Below are 19,235 nucleotides of genomic sequence, written 5' to 3' on the forward strand. Positions count from 1 at the left end.
TCTGCTCTAATTACAAGTGCTTCTTTATAAATGATTTGTTAATAAATTACCATTATTAATGAATTACCTTTATGAATGAGAGAGACAAGGTGAGTGAGGTAATATATCTTTTATTGGTGGAAGAGACAGGCTTTTGAGCTACACAGAGCTCTTCTTCAGGTCTGGAAAAAGAGATTACCTCACTCATCTTGTGTGTCTCATATCCTCGGATCAATACAGCTACAACAACACTAAGAACAAATTTATATGTAGCTTTTATTATTCCAGTTAGTGTATTAAAAAACACAAATCAGAGCTTTGAGGCCAGTCGCTGAGTAAAACCAAATAAAAAATGAAGATGATTCATACACAGGCAATTAAATAGAACTATTCCATAGATTTATTTGAAAAATACTTACAAAAGCAAGTATGTTTGACCCTAAAATAGCTAAACTTATTCTGTGTTTACATTGGTGTAATTAAGCGTGCAGCATTAACAGTCGTTTCTGTTTGAAGCATTGTTAGTTTGCCTGAAGGAAGTGGGGAAAGTTCTGGAATATTCTGGGGCAATGTCTCCTTCCCCCTTCCTCAGTAGCAACTACAGCTGTGGCCTGTGCTTGAAGTCTCAGCACAACTGAATGTTGGGTTTGCCTCACTTACCACCAGTCCTGTCATGTTTAGATTTGCTGGAACCTGGAAGGTGGATCAGTTTTTCCCCCAGTAGGGAACACAAGAGGGAGGTGGAGGAAAAAACAAGCGGAAAATAGCATATTGGCTTTGTATGCAATGAATTTAGCAGAACTACGTTTCATGCTTGAGTCCTTTAAAGGGTGGTCCTTTTTGCTAATGGTACATCTTTCTTCAAAATAAATGTGCACCCATGAGCTTATCCACAGGCAGTGCCCCTTATACCTACTATTGACTATAGCGTGTACCGCTGAGAGGGGCTGGGATCGGAATAGCTGAGAGCTCCCCACAGAGACAGCAATTCAGCAATACAGGAAAAGAAATACAGTGCAATTAGTTCCTACATACCGTATAGCTATGTTTTAAGACAAGACTAGTAGAGCTACGGACTGAACAGTTAGCTGCCTTGTTATTAACTGCACCTCAGCAACAGTTACAGTTCAGACAGTCTGCTCACAAGGGGGTTTGATCAATGCTGGGAACACATTGAGTGGAACAAGACCTCACCAGCCGCTATTCTGCAGGGTGGCAGGAGCAGCTGCTGCTCGGGCCATCATCCTTTGGTGCACCTCAGAAGCAGAAGAAAAAGTCCCATCCACCATGTGCACTGGTAGTGTTCTCCGGCCACCAGGCTGAGGAGTAAAGCTGTTCTGACGCCAGTCTTCTTCTGGGGGCATATCTACTCTCCTTGGTCCAGGGGCCTTAGTACGCGAGGGAGGCACAGGGCAACCCTGAGAGGCAACAGGGTCCCAAGAAAGCCCCTGTGGTACTCTGAAGGTATTGTAGTCTGTGCTAGGACGTGGCCTGCAATTGATGGCATAGGACTCGTGCATTTGGTGTTGGGAGGGCTGCTGGAGGAAGCTTTCCTGTAACCCCTTGTCTGGCTGGGCAGTGTATCCCAACTGCAATGTTCGTTTGTCTGGCAGTGTTGCTGTTTGTCTGGCAGTGTGGCTCATCTGCAGCCGATGGCCAGAGATCCTTGATGCTCCACCTTCCATATGCTGGTCAACAAGAGGTCTCTGACCTTGGGAAGAAGAGCATTTCTGTGTGCAAGGGAGACTTCTGTAGCTCAGTGCCATACCTGGGTGGTCTTCACCTTGGAAAGTTTCACCCCGGTCAGGCACAACCAGAAGTTTCTGGACGTTCTTCTGATCTCCTGGGGGGAGAGGGGGGAAAGAGTTCAGTCAGTTATATTTTAATTTATTTTCCTCTCAAAACCTCTTTAACTGTGGCCCACAGCTGATATGAACGGGTAAATTGAACCAATCCTAAACCAGGGCACCGACTGACCTATGATTCGGAATGAGTGAAAACTGAGCAGCACACTCCTTGCATTCACTTTCCTTCTGCAGCTCAACCCACCCCCAGAAAAGAGCTCCAACCTGTCTTTCTGCAGGTGCAGTCACACGCACTAATGGGACACCAGATTTCCTAAACAGTCAGCACTTTTTGTAACATGTTCAATGTCACCTGAGAAGGAGCCCAACAAGAAAATTAAAGACACATGTTCTAGGGGTTTCTGGATAACTTTCATGGTGGCCTCTCATGCAGGAATTTATAGCACCAACAGGATTGTAATTCCAAAAGATCTCACACACAAGTGATTTCTGAGGGAAGTATCTTATATAACAGAATATAGTACTAATAACCAGCTCCTCCTCAGTCAGTCACTTTGCACCCCTCCCACAAACACAGTTAAATACAAAAAAACTTGGTGGACCTTTGGGTCATCTCTGAGGAATGTGTGCATCATTTATAGCTTCATTTCTTGTAATGTTAAAAACAGCGTAATATAATTAATCTAATAGGAATGGTGTGTTATAAGAACGGCCATACTGGGTCAGACCAAAGGTCCGTCTAGCGAGTATCCTGTCTTCTGACAGTGGCCCATGCCAAGTGCCCAGAGGATGCTATAGATGCTATACAAAATAGTAAGAAGAGTTCCACTGGGTTATGCCAGACACTTTTGTTGGCCAGGTACCTCCTCCTGTATATATGTAATGAAAACATTACCACAACTATTGAAATACTTAACAGCCATACCTCTAACATAAAGACTGTCCCTTTATATTATATCCATATAGCACAGCATTATTAAAGCAGTGTAGAAGGGACAGTGAAGAAAAAAAGGCAATTTATCCTTCCAAATTTCTGAAGGGATTCAGGCCGTTGATAAAACCATCACTATGGCAGACAAGATCCAAAGAGCTGTCCTTCAGCAACAGCAGGGAAAGAATCACACACAGCATTTCTGATCATGCAGGAGGGTGAAGAGTCCTGTGATTACCTGATGGTCTACGTGCCTTGCCCACCATGCTAGGCATCAGTACATCATGGGACAGGTTCTGCATCTGGGTTGGGTAGTGGTGGGGATCAAAGGGTAACACAGAAGGATCGTGGGGAAAAGGGAGGGAAGTGGAGCTGGAAGAACGGTGCGTGGTTTCCTTTGGCATTTTCCTCACATTTGGTGCTTCCTTTTGACAAAATGAGAAAGGAAAGAAACCACAAATGATGATTAAACACAAAGCTGGGCTCAACCAAGAAAACATGGTGGGGATCCAGGAAGGAGAGAGGGATGAGTCACCAGAACAAGTACCTGAATCTGTCTATGAAAGAGAAAGAAATGCAAGATAACAACAATACCCACCCCAGAAAGGCTCTTTGGTAACAGATCAGAAAAAACAGATCAGAAAAAAACCCAACATACCCGCTCAGAAAACGCCCCCACCATCATACTCGCATCTCACTCAGAACAGCAGCAATAACCGTGTGCAAGAAAAAAAAAAATCAATCTGCTCTTTCCTAATCACCTTTTGAAGGGCTGGGCCACACATGCCAGGAAAATGTAAACTATTGAAGCCTCTCCCTTGCTAAACATGCTTTATTAAGAGCTAAACAGTGATGTAGAGCACAACTTTCTAATATGGTAGTGGAGTTTGAGCTTTTGCATCAATGCAAGGTTGGGATAAGGCCCTACCTACAAGTGAAAGTTGCACTGGTTTAATTAAATGGATTTGAAAACAAAATTTTAGTTAAACTTGTATGATTGGACTAGGCCTAAAGCTAAAACTTGAGTCATGCTATAGCATTCAACCTTGCTTAACACTGAGTTTGCAGCTCAACTCTCCCATTCTTATTCTGCTGCTTTCAAACAAAGCTAATGCTTTTAGCTTTCCTTTGAAGAAGTCTAAACATGGCTAGTGAAAAATCAGAACAAAACCAATACATCACATTACTTCATACTCTTAAAACTTTCTCCTCCTCAAAGAAATCATCCAGCTAAACACTGACAGCAATCTGTTCCTGCTTTTCTCAGACTTACAGTTCAATAAAAATCCCTGCTTTTCAATTAAATGAATTTGGTGGAACTCTGAAAGGGGAACATTATTTGGTGCAATTAGACCCAGCAACAGTCTTCATTCCCTTAATAAGCATGTTGACCAAGGGAGCATACTTTCCCTGCCCTTTGAGCAGGAGGGTCAGCTAGCCAACACCCACCTCACCTTACATCCAGTTCCACTAGAATTTGTTCAGAAATGAAATATAGACAAGCATGGTTTAAAAAAGTTAAACAAAAAATAGTGTTAGAGTAACTGAACTTTACTTAATCAGTTGAAAGGACACAATCAACTTGAAAAAACAACAACTTAACTTCTGCCTGAAAATACGGTACATTTTTCAAGTTTCAGATTTGTTACACCTAACCTGAGAGTACTGACAAAGATGATGGAGAAAAGCAGTCTCTCTCTGTTTTTAAGTTGTTTACTTTGTGCAAGTAACAGCACTTTGTGTATAATCACTATTTCTTGAGGAAGGTATGCCTTATAAACACTAACAAGGAAGAAAAAATTTCCTTATATATACCGTTAAAGAATTATTTTGTTAAATCACAGCCCATATTGTTTATGGGGGCTCCATTAAAAACTGTAATTTTTAAGTTAGTCAATATCCAAAATAGATAAACTTCAGATTGACTGTGTCCCTTTACCAGGGTTAGCCCTGTTAGCACACATACACAAGCTTTGGTTGGCACAATTCTAGGTGTGGTGACTCTAAAAGCAGCCAATTTGGTTACTCCAAAATAAAAGCTGACTTCTCCATCCAACAGATTAAAAAGGGAATGATTCACTGGAACAAATTTTCATCCTTCTGAACTGGTATCAGTGGTGCTCAATTGCATGCCTTTCCTGTTACTACTTGCTAGTGGAGTTGATGAGGGAAAGGAGGAGGAAAAGCAGCCCCCAACTCTATCCCAAGCAGTCATCTCTTTGCAATGCTGAGGTTCATTCTACTTACAAAACTATGAGAGGAGACCAGGGTCTCTTCCCTGTTTGTGATGACTGTCCCACTGAGACTGCGAGCAATGCGACGGAAATTCTCTGCACTGTACATCTCCTCTTCTGGCTCCCTGCTATGGCCTCTGGCATATGCAACCTACAGACAACGTTACCACATTCAGAAAGATCTCTCCATGGAAAATTGCATTGAACAGTGATTCAGCAGAAGAAGTTGATAAGAATACGATGGACTTAGTGAAATACATTAATCCTTCCTTTTCTTACTCCTGGGGGAATTCTGCACCACTGCACATGTGCAAAATTAATGTCCCCCGCAGATTTCTTTGCTTCCCTGTAAAAAAATGACTTTCTGACAGGGAAGCTGCAAGAGCAGTTGTGCACCATTCCCTAGCAGCACAGGTACATTGTTTCAGGCACCCACAGCAGCCGGCAGAGAGGTAAATCATTGTGGGGCTGGGGACACCCCAGCCAGCGGCTCCTACCCTGAGCTGGGATCAGCTGCTAGTCCCGGCTGGGCTGGAGGCAGGAAAGGACGAGACTTCCTCTTCCCCCGCAAGGAGTGACTGGGTCTGTGTCAGACCCACCCCCGGAAACCTCCCCCAACTCCAGGAATCTCAGCATCCTCCCTCCACCGCTCCTGAACTGTTGGCGGAGGGGTCACTAAACAGGGAGCTGCTCCACCATCCACCCAATCCCCGTGCATCCAGACCTCCCATACTTAGACACCCTTGCCAAGCCTCCCCCTAGTCCTCCATACCTGAAACCCACCCCACTGAACCTCAACCCCTGCATCTAGAGCCTCCCCTGCAACCAGACTCCCTGCCTCCCAATGCCCACCCCTGCACCCAGACCACCCCTCACTGAGCTTTCTGCACTCAAACTCCACCCTGATGCCCCACCCCCTGCACCACCCTGAGCCCCCACATCCAGACCCCCATGCCACTGACCTTCAATTAGCTGCACCCAGAGCCCCACTCCCCCAGCACCTGAACTCCCCCGCTGAGACCCCCACATCCAAACCCCTCTGCTGAGCCCCAACTATTTCACCCAGAAGCCCCTGCAGAGTCCCATTGCCCCTACACCTGGAACCTCTGTGCGTCCAGATCCCCCCACACCTAGACTCCCCACTGAGCTGCCTGCATCCAGATTATCCCACACAGAATCTTCTCACCCCACACCTGGACCCCCCACACTGAGCCCCTCCACATTTGGATCCTGCCTGGTTGAGCCTGCGTGCCCCACACCTGGTGTGCCTGGTGTTTCTGGGGTAGGCCCAGGCTTTGTTCTGTGTCAGGGTTGGGTGCAGCCTCATCGCTGAGTTTGTGTCCCGGGGGTGGGGGGCTGCAGGGTGATTTCCCACCTTCGTGCAGCCAGTGGCCTGTGCTCCCCACTGCCATGCGGGAGCCTCCTCATTTATTTACTGACAAATAAAACCTGCAGAATTTTAAAATATTGTACACAGAATTTTTAATTTTTTGGCACAGAATGCCCTCAGCCTCAGGAGTATTTAATTCATTAGACCTCATTCAGGTCTAACCCAAAAGCATAAAGCAAGTGAGTCTGTTAAATTCTCATTAATACAAATAGTATCCTCATGATCAGTTTTTCACCTTATTATGTACATTGACAGACACGTGCAACTGAGATTCTATGTCTTATAATTTCTTAAAGACAGGATTTAAAGCCTTAATGGGATGAGTCTACCCAAAGGACTGCTTGCTGCCTTGTGCTCCATTATGGCAGCTGAGATAAGCAGGACTGGAATTGATGACTATCCCAAAACATAATCTGAAGAGTTTTGGAGCCTTCTCAACTCTTCTCACCATGATTATTTGCTTCCTTTCATCTCTGGTGGCTAGCAAGTGGCTTATTCTATGTTGGAGTGGGAAATGTTGCTTCTTTTTACCTCTTTCCTTCTGCTCTCAGCTTGATAAACAGGTTCTTCTATTTGTGAACACTGCATTTTCAATCATTTTTTTTTCTTGAGGTGCCCAGATACTTTCAGATATAGGTACCTAAATATTACAGCTAATTATTTAACTGGCTTCTCTTAGAAAAGCTATAGAGTATGAAAACTGAGCAGTATTCAAGTGAGTTAGAATGTGTGCTCCAAAGGTTCTGGAAACACCACCACAAGACAGATTGTAGTGCAGGTAGTGCTACCTTCTCTTACTCCGAGTGGACCAAGGAGCATTAGAGGTCAGCTATTACTTGTACATTATACTATATTAAACCCTCTACTTTCAAAACATGCAAGATGACATGATCCAATAAAGGAGACAGTGTAAAAGCAGTTGATATAATATGAAGGGGCAATTCCTAGGAGTTAGCAATGGAAAATATCTCCTTGCAATGCAAAATGGTTCCCTGCAGTCCATTAAAGTATAATCAGAGGTACTAGCTCTGAAACTGTGAGGACACATATCCCTGAAGAGGTCACCACTTAGAATGTAACACTGACCCCAAGTCACCCACTTTCTTAATGCTCAATCCCAAGTAGGACTACATAAAATAATCTCTTTAAAGTTCAATATGAGTGATACTACTGCCTCTCATATGGAATTTTTTCTACTTTTCTTGCTGCTGGAATGTCCAATTCCCCCACAACCACACAACCTTTTAGGTGCTACCTTGGAGACAGGAGAGACAATGGCTCCATAGAGATTGTGCTCAATCTCTGCTGTCGGCGTTTTCGAGAGACCCATGCCGGCTACAGTGTGAAGCTTCCTCACAGTTATATTTGCAGAGACTGTGGAGGGAAATAAAGAAGTGAGATTAAACTCAAGATCTGACTCTGCACCTGTGGAACACGATTAGTTATCTCAGCCCTGGCTCAAACAGAGAGTGAATATCTACAGACATAAAAGAACGTTACTTACCAATAACCGGAGTTCTTTGAGACAAGCCCCTGCACAGCCACACTTACAGGATCAAAGTGCCTGATCACAAGATTTCAGAATCTCTAGTGAACAGTGTCCATTGGGGTGACTTATTCCTCCTTCTTTGCCCCCATTCAGGGTTCTACAGGTTTAAAAGGAGTAGCAGCCCCAGTTGCTCCTCAGTTCCTTCTGCTAATTCAGGAATTGTGAAACTCAGACCCCAGAGAAATGGGGAAGGTGAGTGAAGAAGTATGAACATGCAGAGGCTCATCTCAAAGAACTCCCGTTACTAATAAGTAACCTGCATTTTTTCAAGTGGTCTTGGCACATTCTTATTTGTGGGAGTTTAGCGAGCAGTACCAGCTCCAGGAAGGAGGACTTTAGAATTCTAGATTAACAAGGACTGCAAAATTGCCAAAAATGAATGCAACGTCATGAGTGACTACAATCTTTTACTCTCCCCAGACAGGCCACAATTGAAAAAAGACACCTGAAAGCATATGTAGAGCTTCAAATAGCAGCCTTCCAAACTGACTAAGATCACGCAAAGACAAGCTATGGAAACAACATTAGGCCTAGCTGAGTATCTTTTAATACCTTCAGGTGGCTGAACACCACCCTTGTCATAACAACAGTCATACACAAAATGATGCATTTGGGCCACCTCTGAGCTTTGATGGAAAGATCCCCAGTGCCATCTGTTAGCCACTATATAAAAGTTAAGCATAGAATACACCACATTAATAGGTATGGTATTAATAAAACAAAACTATATATATTGGTGTTGGGAAGTTATGTCAAGTGAATTTATTATACTCTTCCCTCCCCTTGGGGGGAGGGGTGAAGTGGGGGTAGGGCCTGGGGATGAGCTGGGAGGTTTGGGGGTCAGTGAATAATTTTAAATCAAAATGGGGGTCCTTGGGTTACTAAAGTCTGAGAACCGCTGCATCAGAAAATAGGAGACTTGTACAAAGCATTTATGCATCTTTGGCTTTGACCAAGTACAGATAGGGAATACTTTCATAGCTCATCAACACGCGGAATGTAGTATTCAACACTAGATATGGGAAACTATAGACAAGTACCAAGGACAAAGCTGGCACAAACTAGTGGGTTAAACTTACATTTTGTGTGTAAAGAGTTTTTTAACTTATAAAATCATACAATAAATACAACTAGCTGAAATACATATCTTTGAAGCACAGCTTCTGCATAAAGTGAACGTGCTGCAAGAATTTGCTCCACAGAAGGGGGTATTTATGTTTCCTTTTCGTATTGTACTATTGTGTCTTAAGACAATAAATTTGGCTAAGCTTGGTTATTTGATCTCTTGAACATTTTAAAGAAAAAGCCATGAATGTAGTCAAACAATTGGCTACATCTGTTAGTAATTACATCCCATATGCCCTTAGTTTTTGGAGGGCACTTGAAGATGCAATCATTGTCTAAGAGGACCACATCTAAGATCCATGAATATCCAAAGTATGGAATCGGAGTTCCTGGATGTGAATTAAGCTTAGGAAAGTAACAGCCTGAGTAGGATAGATGCAGAGTACCATCATAGTCAGGATTAAGGGAGAGAATGCAGCAGATAGTACATTTTCTGAATAGAATATGGTGTATGGACAATTAGTCCTTTAGATCTGTATCTTGTTCATTCTCTGGGCTGGAAGGAAGGAAATATGTATGGAGCAGCTCAAACGTACCTGTCTCACCAGAGCACCCTCAGCAATGGAAAATCCAGTCTCCTTTGCCACGGCCATTGTGGCAAAGCAACTACCACAAGCAGCTCCAATGGTATACAGAGCAACGACATTGTTAATTTCATTATTGGAGAGTGAGCAAAAATTGATGAGCTTTCCACCCTCTGGGGCACAGGTCACACAGCAACAAAAATGCACCTTAAGATAGTCTAAGTTAAAAGCAAGGTAGGGCTGTGAAAAGCCCACTTCATTTTGTGCTGCTCTGATGAATTTTTTCCAGTTAATTGTTAGCTGTGCTTGGTCAAAAACCTTCTGTTATCCAATTTCTCATCTGCCAGGGAAAGATGGCCGCTGCATTCTCAGAAAAGGGAAACTTCTTGACCCTAGATCAAGCCGCCATTTGTCAATTGCTGTAATACATTAGTGTGGTGCTGTCCATCAGAATTGGGACAGATTTGGATTTAATCACAGGGTTTAGCTAATAAACTCATGTGGAGCCTGATGTCCTGGAGAGTGTGAAAAACAAGTTGAGTATCACTGCAAATGGTAAGGGAGCTGTTTTGTCTTTCACAGGTAAGCATCTTGAATGTCCTGAGACGTTGTGGCTCAGGTGTTCATTGCATCAAGAAGGTGCACTGGTAAGGAATCTGTACTCACACCAGGAAGTTGCAGGTTTGGACTCTAAGGAGGGCTCCAATGACCCCACCTTTTGTGGAGGGATGAACGGGAACTACTTATAGTAAATTCCAAGGATTGGAACAACATGCATATTTCCTGAGGACCAAACTCTAGCTATACACATGGATTCCCTAACATCTGAGAAAAATAATTAGGATAGTCAGGCAACCGGTGAACCCTTTGTGCTAGAGAGGCCAAAGCCATGTATGATATAGCTTTATTGGTAGTGTCCCCTTTCCCCCACTGAGGCTCTCTCAAGTGCCAAGCACAACTGCTCCATGAAAACAAAAGAAGTGCTCAGAAAAGGCAAAGCATGCAAGTTTTCAGATGTATCTGGCCCAGAGAAAAGGTTCAGAATCACAGGAATAGCGACAGTGGCACTAAGCAATTTCAGACCCTGGACCAGTGCTGACGAAGTCCCGGCACTGCTCCCAAGGACTCCTTGGATAGGTGCCCCCTCCATACTACAGCCTCTCTGGAATGGGACACTAAAGAGTCCCCCTACTGATTCTGAACTGGAAGCTAGTTGTAGCAGCAATTTGGTAATCAAGAGAGTCACCAAAAGCCAGATGCCTTGTGAGGTGTCATTTAAAAACTCATAATTTCCTGATCAGTAATATCATGGCAAAATGGATATATGTATGCAAAAGTATGTTTTCCAGGGAAGTATGGGGAATGGCCAAACCAGTTCCTCAGAGACAAAGGGCAAGCTGACACCTCAGCCAGCTCTAAACACGGCAGATGAATCATTACCTGCTAAGTGGCCGTTCTTTGGCAGGAAAGAGGCAAGAGCAAAAACCTGTATCTTAGCAAAGAAACAGCATGAAGTTTCCTTTCACACAGACTGCCTATCGCCTTACTCCCAGCTGGAAGTAAGGAATGCTTCTCAAAGGAGGGACAGGACTATAAAAAGAAGGGGCAGACACCCTAAGGCATCCTCTCCTCCTCCCTCTCTAGCCATTGATTTACTGCACAAGAATGGACCTAGGCTACGTCTACACTAGCACTTTTGTTGGTTTAACTTATGAAAAAAACCACACCTCTGAGTAACATAAGTTACATTGACAGAAGTGCTGGTGTGGACAGTGCCATGGTGCAAACGCTTGGCTGGAGAGGCTTCCGTCGCTTGTTGGGGGGTTTAATTATGTTGATGGGAGAGCTTTCTCCCGTCGGCATAGAGTAGCCACAAGGGAGACCTTATAGCGGCACAGCTGTATTAGTAGAGCTGTACCACTGTAAGCTCTCTAGTGTAGACATGGGCAAAGGAAGCAGCCATTAAACAGAAGAAGGGATCCTGGTCTAAGAAGTTTGGCCAGTAAGACTGTTGAGAGCATGTGGTGAGAAAAATTTTGCTTTGAATTTAACATAGTTTGTTAAGTTAGGCATTAGTTGTGTTTTATCTTTATTTTTCTTGTAACCATTTCTGACTTTTATGCCTCATTACTTGTATTCACTTAAAATCTCTCTCTTTCTGTAGTTAATAAACGTGTTTTATTGTTTTATCTAATCCAGTGTGTTTAAACTGAAGTGCCTGGGAAACTCCATGTGGGGTAAAAAGTGTACATATATCTATTAAAGAAATACAGATTTTATATGAACTTGTACTGTCCAGGAGAGGGCTAGGCAGTACAGGATCTACATTTCTGGTGGAAAACCTAAGACTTGGAGAGTACTGGGGTTTACCCTGCAGTATAACCAAGGGTGGTAAGAGCCAAGGTGTGGCTGGCTGGCTGCAGCACACACAAAGACATAGCTGAGAGTGACTTGCATGGTGGAGGCTGTTTGCGAGCAGTCCAGACTGGAGGCTACAACAGCAAAGCCATGTAAAGGGCACCCCAGGTTAGAGGGGAGGAGTGACACAGTTACTTATTATTCTGGATTGTACCCTAGGTATGTTACAGTGGCCGGACCCTGAACTAGGATGAGAATCTGCTCTTTTTGAAACTGCAGTTGACAGCACTAGACTTGGTCAATCTAGAGAGCTTGGTTCCAGTTATGCTGAGCTCAAAGTCAATGGTGCCCTACCCTAAGGACTGAAGTTCGTCAAACTGGTCAATCCATAGACCTCAGTGCCTCTCATATGTAACACGAACACTTTAGCAAGTGATTTTCCAGTGTCAGTGGTGCTGAACCATTAGTCAACTCAGATGAATCCAGGAACTTCACGCTAAGAGCAGGATCAATTATGCTAGATCCTCAGAACCTGATTAGATCAAGGCATCGAGATCTGAGGTGCTCAGTGCAGATCACATTGGGCACAAAACCACTTTTCCAAGTGGCTTCCAAGAGGTGAAGGTGGCAGGTCCTCAGCACTGGCCTTAGTCAAACTTGGATAGATCTGGGAAAACAGAACTACTTTATCAAGTGGTTCTCCAGAGTTAACAGTGCTGGATGCTTAGAACAGGATTTGGTCAACCAAGTTTGATCCAAAGACCTTCATTCCACTTGCACCAGGCACAGAACCATTCTGGTGTGGGTTATCTCCAGACTTGATGCTGGGCTTCTAGATAGACAGATTTAGTCAACAAGGCCTGAGGAGTCTCTCTGTCAGATGAGGTGTGTCTCTCCTTTTTACAGGTCCAGCCAAAACCTGTGTCAGATGGTCATTCTTCTCTCCACTTCTTTTTCTTCTCTTTCTTAAGAAAAGCTGATTACCTAACTGACAAACTACAAAAATATGGTCCCTGAAGGGCAGAAGAAAAAAAAAAGTGTTGAGGGATGCATCGAGGACACTGCATGTAATCTAAGCTCATTGGACCTTTGGGGATTAGAAGGAAGTGAAGTGTGGTTGGGATCACTCCCCTTTTTGCACCCTTGAAACCCCGCCTGGGGAGGGAAGAGTGAGTGGCTCAAATGGACATTGCTCACAAGATTCCAAGAACTTGAGACACAGATGCTGTGATCCCACAAGTAGGAATGTGCAGAGGGTACTTGGAGGGAAAAAGAAGGTACAAAATGTAAACAATCACCATTTTTGTATAAATATTTTTACATTGTTTTATATCCATTGATACAAATTCTATGGTGTGAAATTTTTAGTCAATAACCATTCTTTCGTGAATGGTTTTAACTAGATGTCATGTACTGTCTACATAGATTCATAGATATTTAGGTCAGAAGGGACCATTATGATCATCTAGTCTGACCTCCTACACAACGCAGGCCACAGAATTTCACCCACCACTCCTGCAAAAAACCTCACACCTATATCTGTGCTATTGAAGTCCTCAAATCGTAGTTTAAAGACTTCAAGGAGCAGAGAATCCTCCAGCAAGTGACCCGTGCCCCATGCTACAGAGGAAGGCAAAAAACCTCCAGGGCCTCTTCCAATCTGCCCTGGAGGAAAATTCCTTCCCGACCCCAAATATGGCGATCAGCTAAACCCTGAGCATATGGGCAAGATTCATCAGCCAGATATTACAGAAAATTCTTTCCTGGGTAACTCGGATCCCACCCCATCTAATATCCCATCACAGGCCATTGGGCCTATTTACCATGAATATTTAATTACCAAAACCATGTTATCCCATCATACCATCTCTTCCATAAATTTATCGAGTTTAATCTTAAAGCCAGATAGATCTTTTGCCCCCACTGCTTCCCTTGGAAGGCTATTCCAAAACTTCACTCCTCTGATGGTTAGAAACCTTCGTCTAATTTCTAGTCTAAATTTCCTGGTGGCCAGTTTATATCCATTTGTTCCTGTGTCCACATTGGTACTGAGCTTAAATAATTCCTCTCCCTCTCTGGTATTTATCCCTCTGATATATTTATAGAGAGCAATCATATCTCACCTCAACCTTCTTTTAGTTAAGCTAAACAAGCCAAGCTCCTTGAGTCTCCTTTCATAAGACAAGTTTTCCATTCCTCGGATCATCCTAGTAGCCCTTCTCTGTACCTGTTCTAGTTTGAATTCATCCTTCTTAAACATGGGAGACGAGAACTGCACACCGTATTCCAGGTAAGGTCTCACCAGTGCCTTGTATAACGGTACTAAAACCTCCTTATCCCTACTGGAAATACCTCTCCTGATGCATCCCAAGACCACATTAGCTTTTTTCACGGCCATATCACATTGGCAGCTCATAGTCATCCTATGATCAACCAATACTCCAAGGTCCTTCTCCTCCTCCGTTACTTCTATTTGATGCGTTCCTAGCTTATAACTAAAATTCTTGTTATTAATTCCTAAATGCATCACCTTACACTTCTCATTATTAAATTTCATCCTATTACTATTATTCCAGTTTACAAGGTCATCCAGATCCTCCTGTATGATATCCCTGTCCTTCTCTAAATTGACAATACCTCCCAGCTTTGTATCATCCGCAAACTTTATTAGCACACTCCCACTTTTTGTGCCATGGTCAGTAATAAAAAGATTAAATAAGATTGGTCCCAAAACCGATCCTTGAGGAACTCCACTGGTAACCTCCCTCCAGCCTGACAGTTCACCTTTCAGTAGGACCCATTGTAGTCTCCCCTTTAACCAATTCCTTATCCACCTTTCAATTTTCCTATTGATCCCCATCTTATCCAATTTAACTAATAATTCCCCATGTGGCACGGTATCAAATGCCTTACTAAAATCTAGGCAAATTAGATCCACTGCGTTTCCTTTGTCTAAAAAATCTGTTACTTTCTCAAAGAAGGAGATCAGGTTGGTTTGGCACGATCTACCTTTTGTAAAACCATGTTGTATTTTGTCCCATTTACCATTGACTTCAATGTCCTTAACTACCTTCTCCTTCAAAATTTTTTCCAAGACCTTGCATACTACAGATGTCAAACTAACAGGCCTATAATTACCCGGATCACTTTTTTTTCCTTTCTTAAAAATAGGAACTATGTTAGCAATTCTCCAATCATATGGTACAACCCCAGAGTTTACAGATTCATTAAAAATTCTTGCTAATGGGCTTGCAATTTCATGTGCCAATTCCTTTAATATTCTTGGATGAAGATTATCTGGGCCCCCCGATTTAGTCCCATTAAGCTGTTTGAGTTTCGCTTCTACCTCAAATATGGTAATGTCTACCTCCATATCCATACATATACATAAGCAACACAAATATAATATTCCAGGGTGTAGACACTTTGCATTCTTGCCCACTTTAGGTGCATATGGCACCTTACAAAGCATGCCAGAAATCTGTCCCTCCTTCATCCTGATTTGCCATGTAGTTCAAATCTGAACTCTTCTCATTCAAGCCAAGGTTTTGTCTACACACAAACCTCCACTGGTTTAACTAAAGGTATGCTTTTAAACAAATGTAGTTAAACAGGAGCAAGTTTATATGCAGATACTCTTCTTTCAGTTTAAAAGTGATTTATTTTTAGTAAGATGAAGCGAAATAAACCATTCTCGAAGTGAAATAACTGCACACAAACACGCACCTGTTTCAGTAAATCAGTTTAAAAACACACTTTTAGTTAAACTGGTGGAAGTCTGTGTATAGACAAGGTCCAAGTCTTGCTTGGGGATAAAACATTACCCAGATGTAACAGTTGCAGAATTCTCACCTGGCTTGCTCGATGGGTGCCTGGAATTGTCCAGTCTTCCCAACACAGGCCTACCAGCTAGGCTAGCCTGATAGAGGGACTCCAACTCAGAGATATCCTGCTCTGTGTCTTGATTCCACTGTGGATGAAACTGCACTGGGGTCCCATTCAGGTCATCTCTGACTGTTCTGTGATCAGAAAGGGGTGGATTCCTCCCTGGCACAGGAAGCCATTCTGTATTTTTACAGTCCAGCTGAGAACTGTAATACCTGGTGACATTGTCCACCCAGCAGTCCACAGGCATAGAAACACCCATGGCAGTGGCAGTTCCATCATCCACCTGTCTCACACCTCCCTCATGAGTGTGCCTTTCCTGGGAGAGTCCAGGGTCAGCTACATTCTGTCCACCTCTTCTACACTGGTCTTCACTGTGCGATCCAGGACTCTTAGAGGTAATGAGTTGAGCACTAAAACCCTCCATGGAAACAAACCCATCCCTAACATCTAAGGATGAATGCAACTTTTCGGAAGACCGGGTTCTGTTTTCTTGACTTTGAGGAACTAATTGCCTGTAGCCTGAGGTTGAAGAATTGGTGAATGACTCCTGTATCAGCCTTGGAGACTTCTCATCCTGACAGACTGCAGCAGTCCACCCTTTCTCATGTGCACCTTCTTTCTGGGAGACCCCATGCAGTCTCTGAAACTGCTCTGCCAGGGAACGAACATGCCCCTTTGTGCTACGGGTCTTAGATTTGCAAGTCTCCATATTGCTGAAGTCATCCTGTGGGAGCAGTAAAGTTTCACGGCTGTTTGTTCTGGGGTACCTGTTTGCTGTCTGTAGTGGAGCCAGGGGGCACTGAAGTGACAGGGATGAAGCAGCAGAGATCATGGAATGATAGCCCCCTATCTGATCAATGCTAGTGGGCACTGGAGAGCTTGACAGATTGAAGCAAGGACTATGCGGACTGCTTTTATTGGGAGATGATGCTTGCGTTGGATGGGGACAGGGAACTAGTGTAGGCAAAGACCCAGAGTTGACTGTATTAAATTTAATTTTGTACTGAGGTGTGAGAATAGCTGTAATGTCATGGAGTTCTTCTAACTTGCTGCTGCAGTCTCTATGGTCTTTCAGCCCTTTGGCGGGGGCCCCACCAAGCTCCATAGAATGGTAAGCATCATTCTCAGTCTTTGTGGGTCTCTCAGCCAACCCATGCCCATAGGGAAAAGAGGGAGCTTGGTCATCAAAATCAGCAGAAGCAGCCCGGAAGTTAGGAAAGGTCTTATTTGGAGGACTGCTTGCAGGAACGGGTAGGGAGGAAGACTCTGGATATAATGATGAGTGCACTTCATGGCAGGAAGCGGGTGGGCGGAAGAAAGAACTAGACCCGAATTCCACTTCTCTGTTGGGTTCCAGGGATACCTCCCGGCTCAGCAGTACTTGGAGCGGGCCAGTCTGTTCACTAAAATACACAGAAATGGTAACTAATTATTAGTAACTCTCTTCTTTTTTAAAATTATCTCTAAAGCGTGGAACTTGCTCCCCTTTATCATCCACCTCAATCCACTTCTCTTCGCACAAACACAAATTAAAAACTTCCCACCCAAAAGAATTGCTTTTGTTAATTTGACAACATCTCCATTTTATTTCCTCCCAACTATTTTTTTTATTGTACGTGACCCACTCAATCTATTTTATTCATTTCAAATTTTAAAAGTTATTTTTATTATAAGATTTTACTGTTATATTTTTACAAATATTGTACAGCACCTGAGCACTTTGGCTAGGGACGTGTGTGTCTGTGTACACATTATAAAGATAAATAATAAAAATAAATTTTAAATTAAGTATTACAAGTTTCCCTCCAAAATCAGCATCTCTGGGAGATTTCTACAAACCATACAAGAGAACCATTATGTTTATGATCTTAATATAAACAGGCAACATTCCACTCAGGTTCTTTTTCCTAAAGTAATGGGAAATAACTTTGGGAAGGAAAGGAATAGAATAGAATGCAATACATTTTCCTCAGTTTCCTTCTCTTCATTTTTGTCCAGCTTTGAGTTATTTATCCAATACATTAAAGGAAGCATTTAATAGCATTACAAACCGTGCATAAATGTCTTGCATAAAATATAAACCGTGCATGTCTTTGGGTCACTTTGTATTTCTTCTGCATTCATTAGCATTATAAAATGCACCCAGAACATCACATGAGTCCATGAGTCAGTGATATGAATAGAGGACTGGAAACAACTCTGATAGACAGCTATAGTCCAGGTAGCTGTCAAACTGAAAACTACTTCTGCTGCTCAAAGCCACACTTAGTGTTGGTTAGAGTAATGCTCTAACCTTAATCTGGATATGCAGAATGACAACGCTGTGCAGCTAAACACTGGTGCATAGTTAGGATAATTATTTCCTACAGGGACAAAAAAGACTATTGTGTGACTCCAATCCTATCAGTTTGTCTCCTCATGCAGATCTCGAAATCAAAGCTACCATCATGCAGAAGTTCCAACTGAGCATTCATGGGGGAGTATGATCTTAGCTTTGAGTAATAATAGACTTTGTGCTGTTTATAATGCTGATGTATATCAAAGCAAAGGCACAAAAATCATGATACAAGCAGACATTTCTCACTGGTTGCAGAGTTAAAACTCTCTGCAGTAGAAACTTATTGTACAAAATAATTTTTTTCTGATAAGGCTGTTCCTTTAGCAGGGATGGGCACTTGTGCAATATATTTGAGTTTGATGTGTAGAAAGATATGTTTAAAGGTAAAATGCTTTTGTTTTCTAAATCTGCCAATGCCCAATGTCAGGTTTCAGTCTTTCTCCTACAACTGAGGGCATTGTGGACCTCTAATTAGCACAGGGATCTGCTTTCATTGTACATAATTCAACAGCTGCAAGAACAGAATGGAACCCTGAATCATAGCCTTTTCAGGTATGGATTTCAGCACTTATCCCCCTGCAGTGTTTTTAAAAAGGGATGCTCACATGAGATTCCACCCGGGCATTTGGCTGCACAGCATGTAGTGGGAAAAGTGTGAGAAGGTGGAGATAGGTGGAGAAGCTGCCAGGAAGCTGGGCAAGGAGCATTCTAGAGGTGGTAGGGGATGGCAGGCAGAAAAGGGTAGAATGGTGCTACAATGGAGAAGTAGGATGGGCTGAATAAGATGTGAGAGCAGAGAATCAAATGGAGTAAACAGAACAGAGGAGAAAAGTAGAAAAGAAAGCATCCTGAGGAGGAAACTGGAGAGGCTGCTAAGTCAGACTACAGGCAGCTGGGAGGCAGAGAACCTGGTTGCGGGATTGAGGTGGCATCAGGAACAGTAGTCAGGAAACAACAGAAAGGTGACAGGGCAAGGATGGTTTATGAATGAACCTTTGCTCCAAGAGCTGCACCAGTGCACCAAAGAAGAGGTAGGCTAGAAGAAAAGATTCAATGCATTTTTCACTGTTAAGAGCACTGCAGACATGTGATTGCCCTCCTCTTGGTAGTTATT

General features: G+C 43.1%; 1 protein-coding gene across 19 annotated transcripts in view; it reads right to left on the reverse strand.

Annotated features, from left to right (window-relative positions):
• Positions 1 to 237: 237 nt before the first annotated feature.
• USP54 (ubiquitin specific peptidase 54) overlaps positions 238 to 19,235 on the reverse strand; it is a 251,006-nt gene continuing 232,008 nt past the window's right edge. For 17 of the 19 annotated variants that reach the window (XM_037905165.2, XM_037905160.2, XM_043550392.1 and 14 more), the window contains 5 exons: positions 15,748 to 17,186; positions 7,595 to 7,713; positions 4,963 to 5,100; positions 2,954 to 3,140; positions 238 to 1,822 (listed from right to left, as the gene is read on the reverse strand). In XM_037905165.2, coding sequence (XP_037761093.1) covers positions 1,170 to 1,822; positions 2,954 to 3,140; positions 4,963 to 5,100; positions 7,595 to 7,713; positions 15,748 to 17,186 — 2,536 coding nt within the window. In that variant the 3' untranslated portion in view covers positions 238 to 1,169. The remainder of the gene's footprint in view (positions 1,823 to 2,953; positions 3,141 to 4,962; positions 5,101 to 7,594; positions 7,714 to 15,747; positions 17,187 to 19,235) is intronic. The other 2 variants (XM_043550398.1, XM_043550405.1) reach the window with 2 other exon arrangements.

Source organism: Chelonia mydas, chromosome 7, assembly GCF_015237465.2.
Source record: "Chelonia mydas isolate rCheMyd1 chromosome 7, rCheMyd1.pri.v2, whole genome shotgun sequence".
Classification (NCBI taxonomy): Eukaryota; Metazoa; Chordata; order Testudines; family Cheloniidae; genus Chelonia; species Chelonia mydas.